General features: G+C 42.6%; 1 protein-coding gene across 1 annotated transcript in view; it reads left to right on the plus strand.

Moving 5' to 3' along the window:
* ZDHHC17 (zinc finger DHHC-type palmitoyltransferase 17) overlaps positions 1-23,369 on the plus strand; it is a 145,434-nt gene that overhangs the window by 64,960 nt on the left and 57,105 nt on the right. The window contains exons 3-5 of the mRNA XM_014595854.3: positions 6,125-6,247; positions 13,396-13,473; positions 19,944-20,088. Coding sequence (XP_014451340.1) covers positions 6,125-6,247; positions 13,396-13,473; positions 19,944-20,088 — 346 coding nt within the window. The remainder of the gene's footprint in view (positions 1-6,124; positions 6,248-13,395; positions 13,474-19,943; positions 20,089-23,369) is intronic.

Raw genomic sequence — 23,369 nt, forward strand, 5'->3', positions numbered from 1 at the left:
GGATCTGGCCCATCAGATCCCTGGGTGAATCAGTCTGCTTTTCTGAAGTCCAGGGTCCTTATTTTGCTGCTCTTCTTCCTTCCTTTCCTCTGGACTCTGAACTTGGTCATCTTGTGGTCACTGCTTCCCAAGTTGCCATCCACTACTAGATTCCCCACCAATTCTCCCCTCTTTTTAAGCAGAAGATCAAGAAGAGCACAGCCCTTGGCCTCTCTAACACTTGCTGCCAGCACTCTCTAAAAACTTCCTTGCTTCTCCAAAAATGGTTATCAGCTCCTTGCATGGCTTGGTTGATAACGGACATCCATTCCGTCCCAGGCTTTAACAATAACATTGTTGAGGATGTGCCAGTTCTTAGAGCAAGGCTGCCTCCAGATTATCTTGTATTTGTCACACTGTGTGAAGAAGGCATTTGTGATGACAAGACTATATTCCATGGATTTGCTAAGGAGAAGGATGCTGTTGGAGTTGGCTTTCCATACACCTTCATTCCCAGTGATGCCACTCGAGGGTTCCAGGTCACATCCAATTCTGGCATGGAAGTAACCCAGGAGAATGATCTTGTCCTCCTTGTGAGTATTAGTACATGATCCAGGTTGGAGTACAACTGCTCTTTGACGTTATTGTTAGGGCATACACACTGATGATGCTGACATATTGGTTGTTGTATAGTTTAAGATGGAGGGCCATATCATAAGACATTCGTTAATGCCCACAGGTAGCTCTGTAAGATGACTGACAAGCTGATTCTTGATAGTGAAGGTGATTCTGTGAGCCTGTCTGTCCTTAGCCAGTTTCCCCTTACAGAAGGTGTAGCCTCGACCCTTGTCCCTCAGCTGATCCTCATCTGGTCATCTCATCTCACTCAAAGCTGCAGTGTTCATGGTGGAAGGGCAAAGTTATTATTGAGGAAGAATACAGGAATCCTAAGCAAGAAGGCTCAAGAAACTGGAAAGAAGTCAGAATCCATTTTCCTTCATTACATGCTTTCAATCCTCTTTCACAAGGAGCAGGCACAAATTATTTATAGTTTGTTTTCAAATTGTTTACTTGACTTTTCCCAGATTGGTACTACCTTATTCTTTAAATGTGCCTTCCTTTGCAATTGAAGAGGAAGATAATTCTGTTATCTGTCAGAACTCTCGGCTTGCCTTGTGGTCCTGGAAACTGTCTGGAGATTGTAGCTAGGTATCCATGGCGTGAAAAAATCAATAGTAGTGAGTCTAGAGACTGATTATAGTGCTACTGGAGATGTTTATTTGCACGCGTGTACCAGTCCTTGATGAGGTGGTTACAAATAGCAGGCAGGCAAAAATCCCCTTTGCTGAAACACCCTGCCTCAAGAACTGATGATACGGAGTTTAGTGCAGTGGGCCAACTTGTTTGCCGATTTCCACAGTTTGTCTATTTGCGACTATAATGATTGCTTTTTCCCTACCTTTAGTGAGTAAGGCTAAAAGACCAACAGCAACATGGAACTTTTCTACCAAGACTAAAACCTTGCTGCAGAGCCAAACCCCCCACTTAAAACAAAATAAAACAAAACAGAAAACCCCCAAGTTCTCTTCCCCCATCCCTGGAAAAAACCACCCCTTTATACTGTGTATAACAGCGCCATCTGGTGACCTTCCCCTAACAGTATATTGTAATAGTGATTTTCTTCTTTTGCATATTGTTAATTTAGTGAAGATGGATTTTTGTGTTTCTGAGAGACCCCCACTTTGAAACCTGTAGGAAGCTACTCATCTAGTTTGTTTGTTTGTTTGTTTGTTTGTAATACTTGACATAGTTGATAAAACTGGCTCAATAATAAAGCGTTTCAGGAAAATATTGATACTCATCTGTCTGATCATAAGTTTGATGTGTCAGATCTTCTGTACTATTGGCATGGGCACAGTCCTGTACACATGTTGCCCTTCCAAACTGCGTTGCTGTCATCATTTGGTGGCCAGCAGGAGGATGCAGTCTGACAGGCTGGTCCTTAGAATGAGCTGCAATAGCTAGAAATGTACAACCTAAAATGCACTAACCCTTTTTCTTGGGATGTCATCTAGCACACTTCAGAGGGACTTGAAACAGGATAATGAATGTGTGTGTTATTCCTCCATGTTCTCGCTTGGTCAGTTCAGTTCTTTCCCATTTAAGTATCCCCCTGTCAGGGTGGTGGTGTTTGTATGCTACTCCAAAACAATGACTACATAGGCTGATATGTTGACCAAAGCTCAGCCAGGTTAATTTTCCTACACAGCACCTACTTACTGAAATACATGTCTAAAAGGTTACAAGATGTTAGCCCTAGATGCTGTTGGTAAGGCCCGTAATCGTTTGTGTGCTCTAGGCTTAGTGAAAAGTTCCAAAAGTTTCCAGGTCCTACACATTAAGTAGTTCTGTTTACATCAGATACTTGAATAACGAGCATCAACACCTCAATGATGTTGTTGATATCCATAGACCTTCTGCCACTTGTGTTCTAGACTTTGGCACCATCCTTATTAATCAGCTTTAACAATCAATTTGAATATTCTGTTATTCGTCAAGTTTACTTCCACAGGCACCCGAGTGGTGTGGGGTCACTCCTGCTTTGGTAAAAGTTCTTTGCTCTTAGCAAAGCCTTTATAGCAGCTGTACATGCATTGATCAGTACCTTTGTTACTCCATTAAGGCCTACCATCTTAGGACTAAAAACTTTCTCCCAGAATAAATATGACGTGCATTTGTATCCCTATACATCCATAATGCTGGGCATGTGGTGACACTGGTATTTCTGTTTTCAACACTGCTGCTTGTGTGAATGGATTTTGGATTTTACTGATTCCCTCAGTGGAGAGCAGGGAGTAGGAAAGCAGTAACCCAAGGCTGACCTGGATTGGTTAATGGATGTAGTTCACAATATGGGGTTCTTGGGTTTCTTTAATGCAGTGCCATGCAGAGGTACCCAGTCTAGTTCCAGATGAACTAGCTTTGATATTGGAGGCAACCTAATTAGCTTGGCTGAGAATGACTTGTTACAGAATTAGCTTTGGTATCACTACATGACACCGCATTGTGCATTGTAGACCTCCCCATAGTCTTGCAAGAACTCCTTGGGGCAGTGATTCTCAACAAGGGTGCTACAGTATTCTGGAGACGGTGCTGTGGGGTGCTATGCAGTTACCACTGCAAACACCTACATTGCGGTTCACAAGGTAAACCCAGAGATTTCAAATAGGAATTCATAGGGTCAAAAATGTTCTCACTTGTTGTGGTCTTTCTGAGTTCTTTGCAATAGAAGAACTGCTCTATTATTTTTCCATAGTCAACAAACAAGTGAAAGCAAAGACCAGGCATTTTCCAGTAAGTGCCTTGAGTCTAACAAGGTACGTCTTGAGCCTAAAAATGTTAACAACTACCTTATGGGCTTGGTCAGTTGTCTGTCGGTCTCTCGCTCTCTCTTTCATGTGGCTTCTTCCATTGGCAGCAGATTAAACCAAGGAAAAAAGCAAAACTATATTAAGAATCTGTGATGTTTCTCAACCACTATTAATATTTTTTTGTTTCTTGTTGGTAAAAGTGTCTATGAGTTTTGCCCAAAGAACTAGTAAATGTAGCTTTCCATTAGGCTTTTGTTCTATATGTAGAAGAGGTAAGCAGATTAGGAATTTTCAATTGGGAAAAGAGCAGCTGTTAATGAGCTAAAAGGGGAAAAAAAGACTTCTGTGTCATTTAATTAAACAACTATAATAGACTTATGAGTTATCAAATTAACCAGGATTGAACTTTTTGTGAGACACTGAATGTGGAAACTGCACAAATAAGAGGAAAATTCCTTTAGCAAATGCTTGAGCTTGAATTGAAAAGTCTGCTCCAGAGCGGTCAAGTTTTGTAGGAAGGGAAACCAAGCGTGCTTTTCCAGTCTTGGTCTGCAAGTAATATTTTTTCCAATATGTCCCATATGGTAGACTTCCAAATTGCACGTATGATCTTTACTCTACTTTCATGTAGGCCAGGGCTGTAAACTACTGGGCTGCCAGGAGCTGCACCCTGTGAAGGAGCCATCCATCCCCCAATCCCTCAGCTCTCCCCTTCTCCCACCCTTCTGCACACTGTGGGTAGCCCAGCTGCCCTCACCTCCATCCCAACTGGACACACCTTGCAGGTAGTCCCACTCTGCTGCTGCGTACACAGCCAGAGCACCTGGAGAAGGGATAGGAAGCAGAAACTGGATGAGGAAGAGGGAGCCCAGAGACCCTGGCTACTGCTTCAGCAGGTGCAATGGCAGCAGTTATGGTTGGGCAGAAGCCTGTGGGCCACCCATTAACTCCCTGCAGTCTGCCAGTTAGACAGCCCTGGTATAGGCTGACTTCATATTAACAGGCATCTCAGTTAATGCTACATTAGATATATAAAGGCCTTTCACACTTTTGAGTTATTGGTTCATATTTGAAACACATTACTGCATTTGTTTTATAAGGTTGCAACCTTATTAAGGTAGCTTCATGTTACAGTGGTTTCTTTTGCCAAATGATGAAAGCTTAAGACTTGATTTAAATGAATGCTTAGCTTGTAAAGCCCAAAATGGTATCTTAAATAAATAAATAAATAAATAAATAAGTACAAATATACCAAGCCACTATGAGGTGTGTCAGCATGAGCTAGTAGTGGGCCACGGAGAAACTGGAGGGGAAGGTAAGCTACGCTACTGTACTAGGCACTGTTGAAGCTATTTTTGAATCTTACAAGTTATTGGGTTAGGTATCTCTTGAGCAAACCAGTTGGAATCGCTGGACAGTGGTTCATCCAGCATCTCTCTCCACGTAACATCAGGAAAAGAATAGGAATATAAGTAGCATAAACACATTTGAAGCCCCAGGAGATGAGAGAATTTTTTTCTATTCAGGTAAACTCACTGAACTATGCTGCTGAAAGAGCAGGAATGTACTATGGGTACAACTGTTCTATCAACTGCTGAACTAATAAATCAAGCTTCTGCTGATAAAGGTTTGGTATGTCAGGTCTCTAACTGTGTAAATGCTTAGATTGAGACCCTATTATCTTTCTGCTTTAAAATCGAAGGCTAGGATTCAGAGTGACCTAGACAAATTGGAGGATTGGGCTAAAAGAAATTTTATGAGGTTCAACAAGGATAGTTGTCAAGGGAAGTAATTACACTGCTATATTCTTCACTGGTGAGGCCACATCTGGAGTCCTGTGTCCAGCTTTGGGCTCCCCATTACACAAAGGATGTGGACAAGTTGGAGGGAGCCCAGCAGAGGGCAACAAAAATGATTCTTGGAGCTGGGGCACATGACTGCTGAGCAGAGGCTGAAGGACCTGGGTTTATTTAGTTTGGAGGAGAGAAGACAGGGATTTGATAGTGGCCTTTAACTACCTGAAGGGCAGTGCCAAAGAAGATGGAGCTAGACTGTTCTCAGTGGTGGCAGACGAGAGAAGAAGGAGCAATGGTCTCAAGTTGCAGCCAGGGAGGTTTAAGTTAGATATTAGGAAAAACTTTCTCGCTAGGAGGGCGGTAAAGCATTAGAACAGGTTACTTAAAGAGATGATGGAATCTCCATCCCTGGAGGTGTTTTAAGACCAAAGTAGACAGAGCCTTGGGTGGGATGATATAGTTGAGGATGGTCCTGCTTTGAGCAGGGGGTTGTACTAGATAACCTCCTGAGCTCCATTCCAACCCTAACTTCCTATGATTACAGACATAAAAAACCCCTAAAAATGGCACTTTAAACTCTGTGTGCCCCCATCAAAACCCAGCATATACCCAAAAGGGGCATCACATTAGTTGGATCTGGCTCGCCCAACATCTGTATAGATTGGGTGCTTAGGAGGGCTTTTTATGGCACTTTTATGTAATAGCTGATTGAATCAGCTTTGGATAAAAGCTTCAAAAAGCCCCACTGAAGCACCCAATCTAAACAAACGTTGCAGAACCAGATCAAACTAACACGCTGCTTCTTCCAGTAAAGGCCCCCTTGCCCCCCGTTTTCTCCCCCCCCCACACACACATCTGTCATCAGCCTAAGTTCCTGCTATTCACTAATCCTGGTAGCATGTGGGCACCTGTCTTTTTCCTATGCATTGTAATTTTTTTTGCCTTAAATAACAATTTTGAATTTATTTCCTCCTAAAGGTATGGAATATATGAACGATGCAGAGAGTTGGTGGAAGCTGGTTATGATGTACGGCAGCCAGACAAAGAAAATGTAACGCTCCTCCATTGGGCTGCAATCAACAACAGGATAGATCTGGTGAAGTATGTGTTATTATTAAACTAAACATCGGGCAATCAAAACTATAAACGGATTTAATGTTTAGAATGTGAAGTAGTCTTAATAGTTCCTTTCATGGCCATCCAATTTCAGTTTTAAGTGTAAAAATTGAAAGTGAGGAACCTACTAGCTTAGATATGTTGCAGAATCTCTAGTGTCATACTACTAAAAGTAAAACCTGTTAAGTCCAGGTCTAATTCAAATTGTTTTAATGAACTGGATAAAGTGCAATTTTTTCAGTGCAGTTATGCTACTGTAAAATGTCTCATGTTAAGTTAATGGTTCCTTTTTGGTTTTCAATGGGCAATATGGCAAAATAGTTTGCATGCAGTCAGTGAACTTGAAAGCTCTCTTCTATTTGTGACCATCACATTGTATTGCCTGATAAAAGGAAGAAATGTATTTCCTAGTTTAATAAGGGTAAGTGCTTTACAAGGAAATATTCTGTTATCTCATTTCTGTTCTTTTTGTCTTCTGTAATACAAGAGGTGATAACTGAATTAATCCTTTGGCAGTCTAGAACCACAGATACTACAGTGCTTTTAATATTGTAACCCCTTTCTTTTAACTTAATACAAGGGTTAAAGCGTAGGGGGTCACAGAATTATGGATTTAGTGTTAAAACTGAAAGACTAAAAGTAAAATTCCAAGTCGAAGATCTATACGGATGTTTTAAAGCCTACTGTTCTCTTTTTGAGAACCTTAAAAGCCCAGTTTTAAAGGGTTAATGTCTACTATTTGACATTTTGTCATCTGTATATGAACATTAATCCTTTTACCTGGTGTTAAAAAAAGTATGAGCTTAAATGTATATAATAAATAATATAGGGACAACAGAGTTCTCAGGGTACCTGGTATAAAACACATGAACTCAAACTATGCAGTTTGCAGAATAGTTCCAGTTTTGTTAGCAGGTTGTACAACAACATAGGCACCCACATAAACACAAATAAATTTATTTTATGTGCTACCTAAGCCATTACCAGACCAAACTGTTTCCTATGTTGGAAAAAAAAATGTTCCATCATGATTTGCTTTTAAAAGGAGCTCTCTTTCTCCCTTACCCTCCTTCTGCTGATTAACTCCACCTACTGTGGAAAAAGACAGAAGAACTGGGAATTAGTCAGTGTTTCTTAAAGACTGAGGAACACCTTTTAAAGCAGCTCTCATGGCAAGGGCAACCGCTAGTTTCCTTTAACACTGTCATGGACAAATAAAAGGATGACCGCACCGATATTGCAATATGCTTGAATTTAGGTCTGTGTCTTTCTTCCTTTAACAGAAAGTAGACAGTGTTCTACCTCCTTCTATCATCCTAAAGCAGAGTCTGTATGTAGAATTGATGAGTAAATCTGTGGACCTTGGTTTCTTCCAAAAAAGCAAGAACTTTTGTGAGGGCTCTTGTCTTAATCCTTCTCTTTCAATACTCCCTTTCTGTGTTTTCCTTCTATCTGACAATTTAACTAAGGTTTATGAATAATCCTTAATTTGGACCACTTGAACATATATAGTTTTTCTCAGGCAGACTGTTTTTCTTTAATAAACAATAAAAGCCTTTGTTAACAATGTAACTTACTCTTGTGTGTATTTAGTCAATTATAAGGCTGACTTACGTGTAATGAATTAATCATTGGAGTCAAATGGAAAGGCACATACTTATGCTGTAAATACTTCTATCATAGTTCATAGATTCTAGGGTCGGAAGGGACCTCAATAGATCATCGAGTCCGACCCCCTGCATAGGCAGGAAAGAGTGCTGGGTCTAGATGACCCCAGCAAGATGCCTATCTAACCTCTTCTTGAAGACGCCCAGGGTAGGGGAGAGCACCACCTCCCTTGGGAGCCCATTCCAGACCTTGGCCACTTTAACTGTGAAGTTCTTCCTAATGTCTAGTCTAAATCTGCTCTCTGCTAGCTTGTGGCCATTATTTCTTGTAACCCCCGGGGGCGCCTTGGTGAATAAAACCTCACCAATTCCCTTCTGTGCCCCCGTGATGAACTGATAGGCAGCCACAAGGTCGCCTCTCAACCTTCTCTTGCGGAGGCTGAAGAGGTCCAGGTGCCCTAGTCTCTCCTCATAGGGCTTGGCCTGCAAGCCCTTAACCATACGAGTGGCCCTTCTCTGGACCCTCTCCAGGTTATCCACATCTCTCTTGAAGTGTGGCACCCAAAATTGAACGCAGTATTCCAACTGTGGTCTGACCAGCACCCGATAGAGGGGAAGTATCACCTCCTTGGATCTGTTCGTCATGCATTTGCTGATGCACGATAAAGTGCCATTAGCTTTCCTGATGACTTCGTCACACTGCCGACTCATGTTCATCTTGGAGTCCACTAGGTCTCCAAGATCCCTTTCCGCTTCTGTTCCACCAAGCAGGTCACTCCCTAGGCAGTAGGTATGCTGGACATTTTTCTTCCCTAGGTGCAGCACTTTGCATTTCTCCTTGTTGAATTGCATTCTGTTGTTTTCTGCCCATTTGTCCAACCTGTCCAGGTCTGCTTGTAGTTGTTCCCTGCCCTCTGGCGTGTCTACTTCTCCCCACATTTTTGTGTCATCTGCAAACTTGGACAGAGTACGCTTCACTCCCTCGTCCAAGTTGCTGATGAAGTCATTGAAGAGTATTGGTCCAAGGACCGAGCCCTGCGGGACGCCACTGCCCACACCCTTCCAGGTCGATACCAACCCATCCACTACGACTCTCTGGGTGCGACCCTCTAGCCAATTCACCACCCGCCGGACTGGGTAGTCATCCAAGTCACAGCCTCTTAACTTGTTCACCAGTATGGGGTGGGATACCATATCGAAGGCCTTCCTGAAGTCTAAGTATATGACGTCAACCCTGACTCCTGCGTCCAGGCGTTTTGTAACCTGTTCATAAAAAGAGACTAGATTAGTCAGGCATGATCTACCTGCTTCAAACCCGTGCTGGTTTCCCCTTAGCATAATTTTTTCTGCCGGGCTCTCGCAAATGTGAGCCTTGATAATTTTTTCAAAGACTTTGCCAAGGATGGAGGTGAGACTGACTGGCCTATAGTTGCCTGGGTCCTCCTTCCTCCCCTTCTTGAAAATGGGGACCACATTGGCCCTTTTCCAGTCCTCTGGGACCTGGCCCGTGCACCACGAGTGTTCAGATATTCTTGCCAGTGGCTGTGCAGTGACATCAGCCAGTGCCTTCAGTACCCTCGGATGGAGCTCATCCGGGCCTGCCGACTTAAACGCATCCAGTTCCTCCAAGTGACTCTGCACCATCTCAGGGTCTATGCATGGTAGTCTGCTGCCCTGCTGCTGCCTCTCTACAATCCCAGTGAGAGACTTGTCTTGCCCCTCACTTAGGAACACTGAGGCAAAGAACTCGTTGAGGAGTTCAGCCTTGTCCCCCCTGTCCGTCACCAATTGCTTCTGCCCATTTAGTAGGGGTCCTATTCCTCCCTGGGCCTTCCTTTTACTCCCTATATAGCTGAAAAACAGTTTCTTGTTATCCTTAACTTGGGATGCCATCCTCAGCTCCATGGTAGCTTTGGCCCGTCTAACTGCCTCACTACAAGCGCGAGCAGAGGAGGTATACTTCTCTTTGGTGATCTCTCCCTGTTTCCACTTTTTATATGCTCCCCTTTTAGCCCGTAGGCTGCTCTGGATTTCTCTGGTCAGCCAGGGAAGCTTTCTGGCCCCTTTCCCTCTTTTTCCCCGCACTGGGATCATCTCCCTCTGTGCCCGAAGGATCATTTCCTTAAGGCACAGCCACCCTTCCTGGGCTCCCATCTCTTCAAAACCCTTACTCTGCAGTGCGTCCTTGACTAATCGCCTGAGTTCATTGAAATCGGCTTTCCTAAAGTCTAGCACTTTCACCCTACTGGTTACCTTACCCACTCAATGTCTTTTGATGAATTCTATTATTTGGTGATCGCTGTCCCCCAGGTGACCACCGATCTGTAGGTCCCCTACCATGTCATCCCCCGTTGCCAATACCAGGTCCAGTAAGGCCTTCCCCCCCTAGTGGGACCATATACCTCCTGTACACAGGATAGGAACCTGCGTGAATGGTGGGACTTTGCTGTCTTCGTCTCCCAGCAGATGTCTGGGTAGTTTAGGTCCCGCATGACTACCACCTCCTTAGTTTTTATGGTCTCCGAGAGCTGCCTCAGGAGCCTCAAATCTAGCTCTTCCCCTTGGTGTGGGGGACTAGCAGATGCCTACCACCAAATCCCTTTCTTCTTGACCCCCATGTAACCTAACCCACAATCCTTCTACTTTCTCCTCTTTCGATTCCGTCTTGATAAGGGTCGATGTATATTGCTCGTTGACATAGAGCGCAACCCCTCCCCCTTTCTTCCCCACCCTACCTTTCTGTACAGCTTATAACCCTCAATATGTACTGCCCAGTCGTGGGAAGAACCCCACCAGGTTTCTGTTAGCCCTACTAAGTCATAGGTGTTTTCTGCAAGCAGGAGTACTAGTTTATCCTGCTTGCTCCCCATGCTCCTAGCATTCGTGTATAGACACTCGAGCCCTGTGATTGGTGCCTTTGCTGTCCCCTAGCTCTGAATCCCAAAGGGCCCCTTATTGCTTACCTGTGCTGTACTGCTGGCCACCCCGTGGCTTGCAGGTTCCCGATGTTCTCCTTCTTCAGGCTGGGCTGTTCTTGTGGGTGCCACGTGGTTTGGTGGTCTGCGGCTTCCCCCACCCTCATCTACCCCTCCCCCTGACGAGCCTAATTTAAAGCCCACCTGAGGAGATCTGCCAACCTAGAAGAGAACACACGCTTACCTTTGGGGGACAGGTGAAGCACATCCCAACTAAGCATGTCCCTCGTCGCGATGTGCGGGTCATTGTCAAGGAAGCCGAAGCCTGCCTTGAGACACCGTTGCCGAAGCCACCAGTTGGTCTCTCTAATGCAGTTCTCGTGTCGTCTTCCACGTCCGCTCACTGGTAGGACAGAAGAGAATACCACCTGTGCACCAGTCTCCCTCAGCACGCTGGCCGGAGCATGGTAGTCCGTCATCAGGTGATCAGACTACAATAGTTAGCATTCTTCTTAATGGTGTCTACAAATTGACTAGGCATTGAAACAGCTGTTCACTCATCTGCAAAAAGGTACATTGGATTTGATGAAAATGTAGATGTAGATGTTATGTATATGGAGATAGGTACTGTGGAAATTTTTCCTTTAGGCTAGGGACAGAAATTACACATGAACCAGTGTAAGTGGTCAGAAACCAGTTTAAATCTGTAACACAATAGAAGTTCAGTGCACACAAACCACTTTCAAAATGGCCAAAACTGGTTTAAGATAAACCTGGATAGATATAGTATCAGACTGAACTGGTTTAGGTAAAATTGGTTTATTCAACTTCTGTTCCAGATCCCTTCCAGATTCAAGTTAATTCTCAGTCCCCCAGCTTCCCAGGATGATTTACTCCTTCGCAAGCCACCCCCAGATTGCCAGATGGGCAGGCTAGCCTTGTCCCAAGCTGTCTGCTCCGAGCAGGGAGGCATACTTTAGCACCCCTGGCTTCTGGCCTGAACCCCTGTGGGCATGTGTCTGCATTTCCAGAATCAAAAGTGAATGTCTGTTCACTTGCTTATTGGTTCAGTCTGCACAGCTTGGACTAAACTGCAAAGATTGAATCGGTTTAGCCTCAGGCTTTTTGACTGTCTGTACTTAGCCTTAACGTTATGTGTTTGATGCCTAGTTCTTATCTGTTTTGTGAGCCCTAAGTGCATCTACAAAATAAGGGAGCTTTTAGCACTTTCTGGTTGTACGCTTGCCCTTTCTTCCATAAATTAAAAAAAAAAATACAGATTTTGTAGGTATCATTCCCAAGGCTGATTTAAATTCTGCCTCACTCCAGAAAAGGATAAGAGACTCAAAATTATGTAAAATTTCTCTTCATTGGAACTTGAATTTAAGAACACCAAGGCTTCCCACCTCTCTTCTGTTGTAGCTATGATTCTGAAAAGAAAAATGTGTTATGGCTCAAAACAGTTACTGTTCCAGAGAAAATTTTGTACATATTTTATCAGCAAAATAACCTCTTAAAATAACTTTGAGAACAGAAATGGCTCTAAACAGAAATTGACAGATTTGAACATTTGGGAATTTGTAGGTGGCTATTTCTGAATAGGTATCCAGATTGTGTAGTAATTTGCTCAGATCTGAACACCTAAATTTTAGGGTACCTGAAATCTGTCTGTGACCAAATCTTTCATGTAAGGCTATGGACACATTTAATAGAGGGGTGATGATGAAAGCATAAACCCTGGAGCAACCAGCACCATGATAGCTGCTTAAAAAGGAGTAAGCTGTGTTCATAAAAAATAAAAAATTGGCAGATGTGCCCCTGATTAATCCATCCTTATTAGATCAGGGCATCCTGTCACAAGTTTACCTGTTCATATGCTTATGACCAAAGGCTCAACTTCAGTTGTAACAGGTGTTTCTGTTAATCTGCACTGAAAACATTATACCATCATAAGACTTTTGACAAAATTAACATGTAAAAAATGGTTGCTTTTTACTGTTAGGTGCTTTGTTACTCAAAGGAAAAAATAGCGTTTCTCACCAACTTGATCACTCAGGGAAAACTGTTCTCCAGTAAGAAAAACAATTATCTCAGCTCACAAAAACTACATGTGGTTATAAATATGAATTACTACAGATTAGATATGGATAATTCATTTTTGTCCTACAGGTGGTTGGTCTGCTTAAAAATGTTTTTTAGAAAATTTAATTTCTATCCAGTCATTTTTAAAGTATCTTATGTTTTTGTCTTTGCCTAACAACTGTAATTGAGAAGCATGTAAAATCTTTGCACTCGTTAAAAGCATAACAAAAACATTAATTCTTGGAATTATGATTTCAGTGGAGACATTCCAGTGATAACATGTGCTACAAGTTAAATTGTGTAAAATTGTATTTTACCTTTGCCAAAATTCTGCGCGCCTTTCTTTCATGGTCAAATGTAAACTTCTGCCTAAGCTGGCAAACCTGTTTTAAAACCAGCTTTTAAAAAATGGAAAATTGAATTTACCTATACCTTATACATTTTCAAGTAAATCCTGTCATTTCTTTCATGAGAATAATTTTAATTGGCACTATCTGGACTAAAATTGTGCTTTTCATTCTGTTTTCAGATATTACATATCCAAGGGTGCCATTGTCGATCAGCTGGGAGGAGATTTAAATTCCACCCCTCTTCATTGGGCAACGAGGTGGGGAGCCAAATTCTAGATTTTCTTTACTCCTGTACTTGTTTTGTGTATATTTTAACAGTCTATTAATTATTGCAAATTTCCACTTCAGAATGATATTTAGACATTTGGTTGCAAATAAGAATGAATCATATATGATTGATTGGTGTCTAAGGATATGGGCTCTTCTGATCAGGCTGTCAGTTTTAGCTACAAAAGAGAGTAATCACTGAGAAAAGATAGATGTATTACATCAAGATTGGAGTTATTGGTCACCTGGTGGCTGTTTTAATCCTGCTTTTGGGATCTCTCTTGTTTATCTAGCATGTTTAGCAACATGGAGACTGCGTGACTCAAAAAAAAGGTTTGCATGTGATGCGGTCCACAGAGAGCTATTAGGTTCAGGGAATTATCAAAAATCATTTTCAAACAAAGGAAGAAATCTGATCCATAATTGGGAACTCGTCAAAGACTTGAGGGGGTGAATACCTATCTGAGGATGGTATTGAGGAAGCAGTTTACTTTTCTTCGGTGATTTTTTTTTGTTTAGGTAAAGTACATCCCCTATAGGCAGAAATGAACGGGGAAAGAAGAATGTCTACAAATATTTATAATTAAGCACTGCAAAAGAGGCTCAGAATATTGGCTTCTGAAAGATTTAAATAAGTTTATTTTTCATAAATGTATCAGGGGGATAGAGACCAAAGCCCCGAGTTCGGTGGGAAGCAGGTGACCTGGAAGAAGCACAAGCAGGAGGTGGCAATGTGTGCTGTCTTCTCATTCTTCTTGGGAGAGTAAGGCAATCGGCAAGTTTCCTGATGTGTCTGTACATGAATGCACAGAGAGACTGGAAAAAGAGCAGGAAGAATTTGAAATCATTGCAGTGTCACAGAACTGTGATGTGATTGGAATAACAGAGACTTAGTGGGATACCTCACGTGACTGGAATACTGTCATGGATGGATGTAAACCAGAGGCAGACAAAATACAGGCCGCGGGCTGGATCCGACCTGTGAGGCAATTTCATCTGGCCCACAAGCACCTACCAATTAATTGGACTGCTCCCAGACAACTCACTTTGCTCCCACCCTTATGCCTGTGAGGGCTCCAGCCCCAGCCAGCGCGCACAGCTTCCAGGCGGGGCCACTGCTGCAGCCGCCAGAGGACCCGCTTGGTTTCTCTGGCCTCCAGCAGCTCCTCCTCCATGTCCTTGCTGCAGCGCTCACTCTGGGCGGCAGGTAGGGAAGCAGTGGCAGGTGGGGGGAGCTGCAGTTGGGTCAGAGCACGGAGTGTGCAGCTGGGGCTGGTGGGAGCGCAGAGCCCAGAGTTCATGCCCAGCAGGGCCACAGGAGCGTGGAGCCTGGGTCAGCCCAGTTCCATTGTGCGGGGCTCCCCGTGACTCATGTGCAGCTCACAGGACTCGCACGCCACTGAGGGGAAGTCCACTGCAATGGAACCGGCTGCTTTCTCTGCTTCCTGCTGCCACATGCAGCTTCTGGGACTCCCCCAGAAATGGCAAGGTGTCTCACTGCCTGCTTCCTGATGGAGTCCCACGATCTGCATGTGGTGGCAGGGAGCAGGGCCAGACTTATAGTATCATAGTTGGTAGGGTTGGAAGGGACTTGAGCAGATCATCAAGTCTGACCCCCTGCTATGGCAAGAAAGAGTACTAGGGTTAGACGACCCCAATAAGGTGTTCATCCAGCCTCCTCTTAAAGACCCCCAGAGTAAGAACCAGCACCACTTCTCTTGGAAGTTGGTTCCAGATCCTAGCCGCCCTGACTATGAAGTAGTGCCTCCTGATATCTAGTCTGAATCTACCCTCTGCCAGCTTGTGACCATTATTTCTAGTCATTCCTGGTAGTGCTGAGGGGAACAGGGACTCCTCCAATGCCTGTTGGTCCCCCCTGACTAGTTTGTAAACAGCCACTAGATCCCCCCTCAGCCTTCTCTTGTGGAGGCTGAACAGGTTCAGGTCCCTTAGCCTCTCCTAGTAGGGCCTGCCCTACTGCCCCCTGATCATGCGGGTGGCCCTCCTCTGGACCTTCTCCATGTTGTCCACATCCCTCCTGAAGTGCAGCGCCCAGAACTGGATGCAGTACTTCAACTGTGGCCTGACCAATGTCACATAGAGGGGGAGGATCACCTCCTTGGACCTGCTTGTGATGCATCTGTGGATGCATGACAAGGTACGGTTGGCCTTCCTGACCGTGTCCCCACACTGTCGGCCCATGTTCATTTTGGCATCAATATTGATTTCAAGTTCCTTTTCTGCCTCTGCACTGATGAGTAGGGGAGTTCCCCAGCCTGTAGGTATGCTGCTGGTTCTTCCTCCCCAGGTGCAGCACCTTGCACTTGTCAGTGTTGAAACCCATCCTGTTCTCATCTGCCCACCCCTGTAACCTGTCTAGGTCCTATTGCAGCCTATTCCTCCCTTCAAGCATGCCCACTTCTCCCCACATCTTAGTGTCGTCTGCAGATTTGAACAGGGTGCTTTTTACTCCTTTGTCCAAGTCGCTGATGAAGATGTTGAACAGTGCAGGCCCGAGGACTGAGCCCTGGGGGACCCCACTGCCCACATCCCTCCAGGTCAAATAAGACTCGATCATGTGGGGCTTCCACCTGACAGTGCACAAGTCCTGGGAGCTGCACGTGAGCTATGGGGCACCCTGTGTGATAGTTTGGCTGGCCTGGTTCTGTTTCTTCCTGCCACGTGCAGCTTTCGGAACTGATTGGAGCCATGTGCCACTGGGCAGATGTGCCTGCGCAGGCAATGAGCAGCCTAATGGCCCACCACTTGCTGCTGCTGCTGCTGTGATAAGGGCTCTCTGCACCAGGGGGTGGGAGGGGTGTGGGGTGGGGTCACATGCCCCTACACCCTGCTCCACAGCCTCCTCACACGTGCGTACCCGTCACAAAGACAAATCCTCCACACACACCCATCCACATCCCACACCCCACCATGCACACCGCCCCCCCAACCACACCTCATACACCCCCCCCCACACACAATGTACAAGAGTAAGAATTAATTTTTGAGCTATTATTCAATCACCTCTATATACACAAACACTTAAATCAGGACAAAAATATATTTTTTAAATAAAATTAAAATGTTATAGTAGACGTTTGACTTGCAGTATGTGACTTTTTTTTTTTTGGGGGGGGGTCCTGTTCCAAGGTGACAACCCATCCCCCCCCCCCCCCCCAGAGTACTTCTGGGGGCAAGGGGAGGGACTTCTGGTCCTAAGATGGTGACTGGGGCCGGGGAATCTGTCAAGGGGCAAGCTACCCTTGTGGCCCTCAACAGCTCACCAAAACTCTTTAAGTGGCCCTCCAGCTGAAATTATTGCCCATCCTTAGTGTAAACTGTTCAGAAAGGACAGGCAGGGGAGAAGAGGAGGAATACCACTTTATATAAAAAAAAAAGAAAAACTATGATTACTTGGAGATACAGTATGAAACTGGAGATAGGCCTGTTGAAAGTCTCTGGGTTAGGGACAGGGGGAGAGTGCAACCAGGGTGATGTCATGGTACGTGTCTGCAATAGGCCGCCAGACCAGGAGCATGAGGTGGATGAGGTTTTCTGTAAACAGCTAGTGGAAGATTCCTGATCACGGGCCCTGGTTCTTGTGGTGGATTTCAGTTACCCTGATGTCTGCTGGGAGGGTAATACAAGGGACAGGAAAGGGAAACAAGAGGAAGATCAGGGAAAGTGTGGGTCCCTTAATGAATGGGAGAGGCAACCTAGTGACCGATATTGTGGAAAACACTGTTGTTGTGGAAAATGACTTTTTTGAATCAGTCTTCTCATGCAGGGTCAGCTCCCAGTCTCCTGCACTTGACAGCAGCGTTTGGGGAGGAGGTGAGCAGCAATGGCAAAAGAACAGGTTAGGGACTGTTTAGAGAAGTTGGACATGGGGCTGGACACACTGCACCCAAAGGAGCTGAGGGAGTTGGCCGATGTGATTGCAGAGCCTCCGGCTATTAACTTTGAAAACTCATAGTGACTGGAAGAAGTCCCATACATTTGGAAAAGGGCAAATATAATGCCCATCTTGGAAAAAGGAAGAAAGAGGACCTGGAGAGCTACAGATGAGTCAGCCTCACCTCACTTAGTCCCTGGAAAAATCATGGAGGAAGTCCTCAAGGAATCCATTTCTAAGAACTTGGAGGAGGAGAACGTGATTAGGAACAGTCAGCATGTGTTCACCAAGAGGAAGTCATGCCTGACCCACCTGATTGTCTTGTGTGACAAGATGACTTGCTCTGTGGATGCTGGGAAAGCAGTGGACATGATATACTTTAACTTCAGCAAAGCTTTGGATACTGTTCTCCCACAACATTATCACAAGCAAACTAAAGAAGTCCAGGTTGGATGAGAGGATTGTAAGATGCATAGAAAACTGACTGGATTGTCAGGCTCAATCAATGGCTTGATGTCTAGTTGGCAGCCAGTATCAAGTGGAGTGCCCCAGGAGTTGGTCCTGGGGCCAGTTTTGTTCAAAATCTTCATCAACTATCTTGAAGATGGGATGGAGTGGATTCCAAGTTTGCAAATGACACCCAGATTGGGGAGTAGTAGATATATTGGAAGGTAAAGCTAGGATCTAGAGAGACCTAGACAAATTGGAGGACTGGACTAAAAAATCTCATGAGTTCAGTAAGGAAAAGTGCAAAGTCCTGCACTTAGGATGGAACAATCCTATGCATCAGTATAGACTGGGGACCACCTGGCTTAGCAGCAGCTCTGCAGAATAGGCCCTGAGGGTTACAGTGGACAATAAGCTGAAGATGAGCCAACAGTGTGCCCTTGTTACGAAGGAAACTAACAGCTTAGTAGAAGCATTGCCAGCAGATTAAGGGAAATGATTATTCCTTCTATTTGGCAATATTGAGACCACATCTTGAGTACTGTGTCTAGTTTTGGGACCCTCACTATAGAAAGGATGTGGACAAATTGGAGAGAGCCCACTGGAGGGCAACAAAAATGGTTAGAAGGCTAGGGCACGTGACTTCTGAAGAAAGGCTGAGGGAACTGGGCTTGTTTAGTCTAGGGAAGAGAAGGCTGAGAGGGGACTTGATAGCAGCCTTCAATTACCTGAAGGGTGGTTCCAAAGAGGATGGTGCTAGACTGTTCTCAGTGGTGGCAGATGACAGAACAAGGGACAATGACCTCAAGTTGCAGCAAGGGAGGCTTAGGTTAGATATCAGGAAAAACATTTGCAGGTAAGAAAGCATTGGAACAGGTTACCCAGAGAGGTTGTCGAAGCTCCATCCTTGGAGGTTTTTAAGACCTGGGTAGACAAAGCCTGATTTAGTTGGGGATGGTCCAGCTTTGAGCAGGGTGTTGGACTAGATGACCTCCTGAGGTCCTGTCCAACCCCAAGTTTCTGTGACTCTGTGATTTTGATATGTTAAAGCAGAAAATCCACTAATTAAACCAATCTGTTAGGCTCTACATTTAAGTGTTAGAATGAATTTAACAACACATAACTATACAGGGGTTACTGAAGGGAATTTTTCATTTGAATTAGTAATCAGCTTTTCAAGTTTGATTCAAAGAATATCTGACTGAATGCTAATTGTTCAAAGCCATATTCTGATAGCCTGAGGGGCCTTCTCTGACAATTATGTATATTTGGCATGATCAACAAAATGACGAGTAGCCCTAGCCATATTGGCTGCTGATAGATGTTTAAAAAACCCTCCATAAAAATTACCTTTTACTTTTAAACTTGGCATGTTCCTGCGCTGAGACCAGCATGTGCTTGGAACAGGCACTGCATTAGTAGGACCCAGTTTACCCAGTGTCTGCATAGATCACGCACTTCAGTGCTGAAGCACCTGATCTATACAGATGTTATGGACCCAGGTCAAACTAATGTGCTGTTGCTTTGGTAAAGCACAGGCTTTTGTTTTGTTTTCCTCTACCTGCAAGCAGCCGTTATGCTAAAATGATTTTATAGAAGTTTTTAATGCAGTAGAGGGGGAAGCTCAGCCCAAGAACTACCCTACTTGTTTTCCCTATTTTCTGTCAACATTTTAGTAGAAATTGTTGTTCCACACATCCACATGCTCTGGAAGAATTGAATTAAATAAAATTAAATTAACTAGCTTAGTACATAGACTCTGGAAAGCCATTGAAGTGTGTGTTAATAGATTACTGGTTCACTTGTGTTTTGAAAGCTTTTAGGCCTTTTGCCTGGAAACACATCTGAGGCCCTCATGAACAGTATATTAATTTGTGTTTAATGACTTCTGAAGGATGGTCCTATGAGTTAAGCTAGTCTTATATTTGCAGAATTGGACTCAAAGTGATTACCATTTTCAAACGGACTGTTGTCTTACGTTTCAGTTTAGAAGTATTAAACACATAATTGTTAACTAAAAATGTTAAACTCTAGTTTATTATCCATTTAATAAATATGTTACCAGGTTTTATGTGTATAATTAACTAGGTACGTTTTGTGTTCACTTCTTATGTTTAGACAGGGTCACTTATCCATGGTTGTACAACTGATGAAATATGGTGCTGATCCATCACTAATTGATGGAGAAGGATGTAGCTGTATTCACTTGGCTGCCCAGTTTGGACATACTTCTATTGTTGCTTACCTGATAGCAAAGGGACAGGTAACTTTTTTTTTTTTTTTTTTTTTAGTAAAATAATTCACGTTAATTAAAGTTACTTGTAAGCGGATGTGTTCCAGTAGTAAGGAAACAATAGAAAACTCTGCTTACAATTCAGGTAGTTGAATGTTTTGCTATTTTGAAACTCTTCTGTCTTTGTGTTACTTTGTTTCACTTTCAACCGCTTTTTCTTTTTAATTTAAGCATGTGTAATATGCCTGTGTATGATTTTTTTTCCAATGGCATAAATATTTTAGCTTTTATTCACATGTGAAGTAACAGTATAATGTATGTAAATATTAGCGGATGTGTTGCTTTGTTTTATTTTATTTTCATTGAACCTTCACTTTAATGGTTCTCAGGTGTTGTGAGTTGTAACGAATCTCTAAAACATTAAAATATGTACCAGCAAGATCTAGGAAAGATACTATTGTGAGATAGTATCGTAAGTTTAGATGTTTTCATTTCAACTTCACCTCTACATGTGTGCCCTCACTCCAGCAAAAGAAACTGCCTTGACTTGCCTTTAAAATTTTGAATACATTATGAATAATAACAGACTTCCCTTATCAATTTTAGCAGTGCCCTGCAACCCTTCATTATGTGCACTTTAAACATGTTATAAGAAGATTCATCATCTATATTTTAAAATAAATTTTCAATTTGTTCCCACACCAGACTCAACAATCTTTTAGCTCTTGCTGGAAGAGAATTCTGATCTGATCTCTAAATTGTTAAAAAAACAAAAACTTGAACAAAATCCCAAATCACCCCCTGTTCCTTAATTGATGCTCTCAGTTGCATATCTCTGTTGCTGTTCATTTAAAAAAAAATTTTTTTTGCAAGCACGTACAATTATTTCGATAACATGGATTATAATATGTACTACCAGACTGTTTTATTATATTTAGTTTAACTGAGGGTATGGACACATTAAATAATTATATTTTATTGCAGAAGGAAATGTGGGTGGGAAGGAACTTGGTACACATTAAACTAATCTCCTGTTAACTATTTTATCCATCCACTCTATCCTGTGGTAAGTGGAAGCTAAACTGCGGGAAGTATCAATTGTTAATTCAGCAGCAGCTTATCATAGGATAGTGTGGACACATGCAACAATTACCATGGATCAGTTAGTGCATCATTTCTCCTTCCCTTTCTGATTAGTTCTTTCTGTTCATAACTTCAAACTTAGATGAGCAAAATAAGGGAACAAAAATTCTAATTTATAGCTTACTGTTATAGTAAACCCAGTCCCTAAGCATAACATTTATTGCATCTAGCAAACCTGACAGTCTTTCACTGTGGAATCAATATGCGGTGTCGTTTGCAAATAGGCATTAGCATATTATGTAACTATAACAATAAATCCCAGGCATATTTTAGGTAGAAAAAAATAAGTATCCAAATATAACTGAGTTTTATAAATCTTTTCTTACTTTATTTTCATGTTCTGACTGCTCTGACCTTTAAACATATTTTGTTCTTTTACAAAGTGGCAGAGATGAAACAGTAGATGGTGCTATAGCATATGTTAACACAATTAATCTATTTTTCTCATATATTGATCATTACCTCATATTTAACCTTAAGTTCTGCTTTATTGTAAAAAAAAAATGTAGAAAATAGTTTTAGTTTGTTTCTTTTTTTAAAAGATTTTGTTTAGCATTTTTTTCCTTGAATAGTTGGTTTTATTAAATCACTTTTGTCAAGACAAGCAAGCTGTAAATGTATAATAGTAAGAACATGCATTTAAAATAGAGTAAGTCATTATGAGATGAAGTTGCTTAGCTACTGCATATGGTCATGTCTGTTAGAAGAGCACTGCATACATAAACAGAAATTTGGGTAAATAACATGAGTCTCAGTCATTGAAATTTGAACATTAGCAAACTCATAATCACACATTTTGTTCATGAGTTGTATATAGAATACAGTTTTGGGGGTGTGTGTGTGTGTGCATGCACATGCCTGTGCACTCATGTATCAGATAGGCCTTATGTATGTTTCTGTGTTTGATTTCAAGCCAATTGGTTAAAAGAGCACTGTCAGGGTTTTTAAAAATCCAGAGAGAGGTTTGTTTTTAAATATCATGGTGTTTTTGCAATCATTCTTATTATATGTAGTTACTATTATTGTATATCACATAGTATATTTCTAATTTCAAGGTGTGTGTGTGGGAGGGGGGAGAGAATTAAAAACAGTAACCTCTCCAAAACTTTTCTTTTGATCATGTGCTTTATAAAAGCTTATTCATACTAAAACTTAAAACTTTTGTCAAAACTGAACCTACAGGGTCACTTTAACCTTATGTGATGAATCTGCAATGTGGATAATTTTTTTTTAGTCATTTTGAAAAATAGCTGGAAAATTAAGGTGAAAATTTTGAATCTATGTAGGTTAACGGTATTCCTAGTAATTTGATCAATAAATACTGCAATGTTGTTTAAAAAATCTGAATGTATAATGGTGCTATATACTTAAAGTAATATTTCGTTTGTATTTTAAGTCAAAGATAAACATTATATAAAATGAAAAATGTCCATTTTCGTGTGGGGTTTTTTTTAAAGTAAATCTTTTATAGAAAAAATACTTCTGCCACTGTGCCTCTTGCATTCCAATCTTTGGCTATGAATGTAAGTAACTGTGCATGACTAACTCCAATGAATTATTTCCATAGAACTCCTTTCAAAAGTGTTTTGAAGAATTAGGACCCTAAGAGCATTCAGCTCTCCTCTTGTTTGTATTAGTTCTTAGCTGCTTCCTTAGGGCACTGTTTATCCATGGATATTGGAGTCACTGTTGCGCAGACGAGACTTTTATGCTGCTGTTTTTTTATTTTTGATCTTCCCTTAAAGCCATTAATGTCTCTAGTACCCTAGCTTTCAGAATCTACAGCTCGGTTTAGGTGTCTTGGTTCTTAACTGGGCTGCCATAGTGTAAGTACCAGTGCTGAAACTGGGCAAAATTGCCCCAAGTGGCTTGTATGGATCCAGACTGGGAAGGGCTGTGGCAAGAGCCTGCACTCTTGCTGCAACCTTTCTTGGTCCAACTATAAATGCTTGTCAAGGAAATGGTCTCACAGAGCAGATGCAGCTGTTCTGTGTGCCTTTGTTCCCAGGAGAAAGGTTGGGGGTTGGACTGAGAAGTGCTGCAGCAAGGTTGGGTGTTCCTGCTTCCTTTAGGTTTATCAGATAACCTTAATGCAAGCGGGAGTGCATGCTCTTGCCATAGGCATTTCTGGTTTGGCTTCATGAGGCATACGGGCTAGTTCCACCCAG

Source organism: Alligator mississippiensis, chromosome 4 (assembly GCF_030867095.1).
Source record: "Alligator mississippiensis isolate rAllMis1 chromosome 4, rAllMis1, whole genome shotgun sequence".
NCBI classification, from domain to species: Eukaryota; Metazoa; Chordata; order Crocodylia; family Alligatoridae; genus Alligator; species Alligator mississippiensis.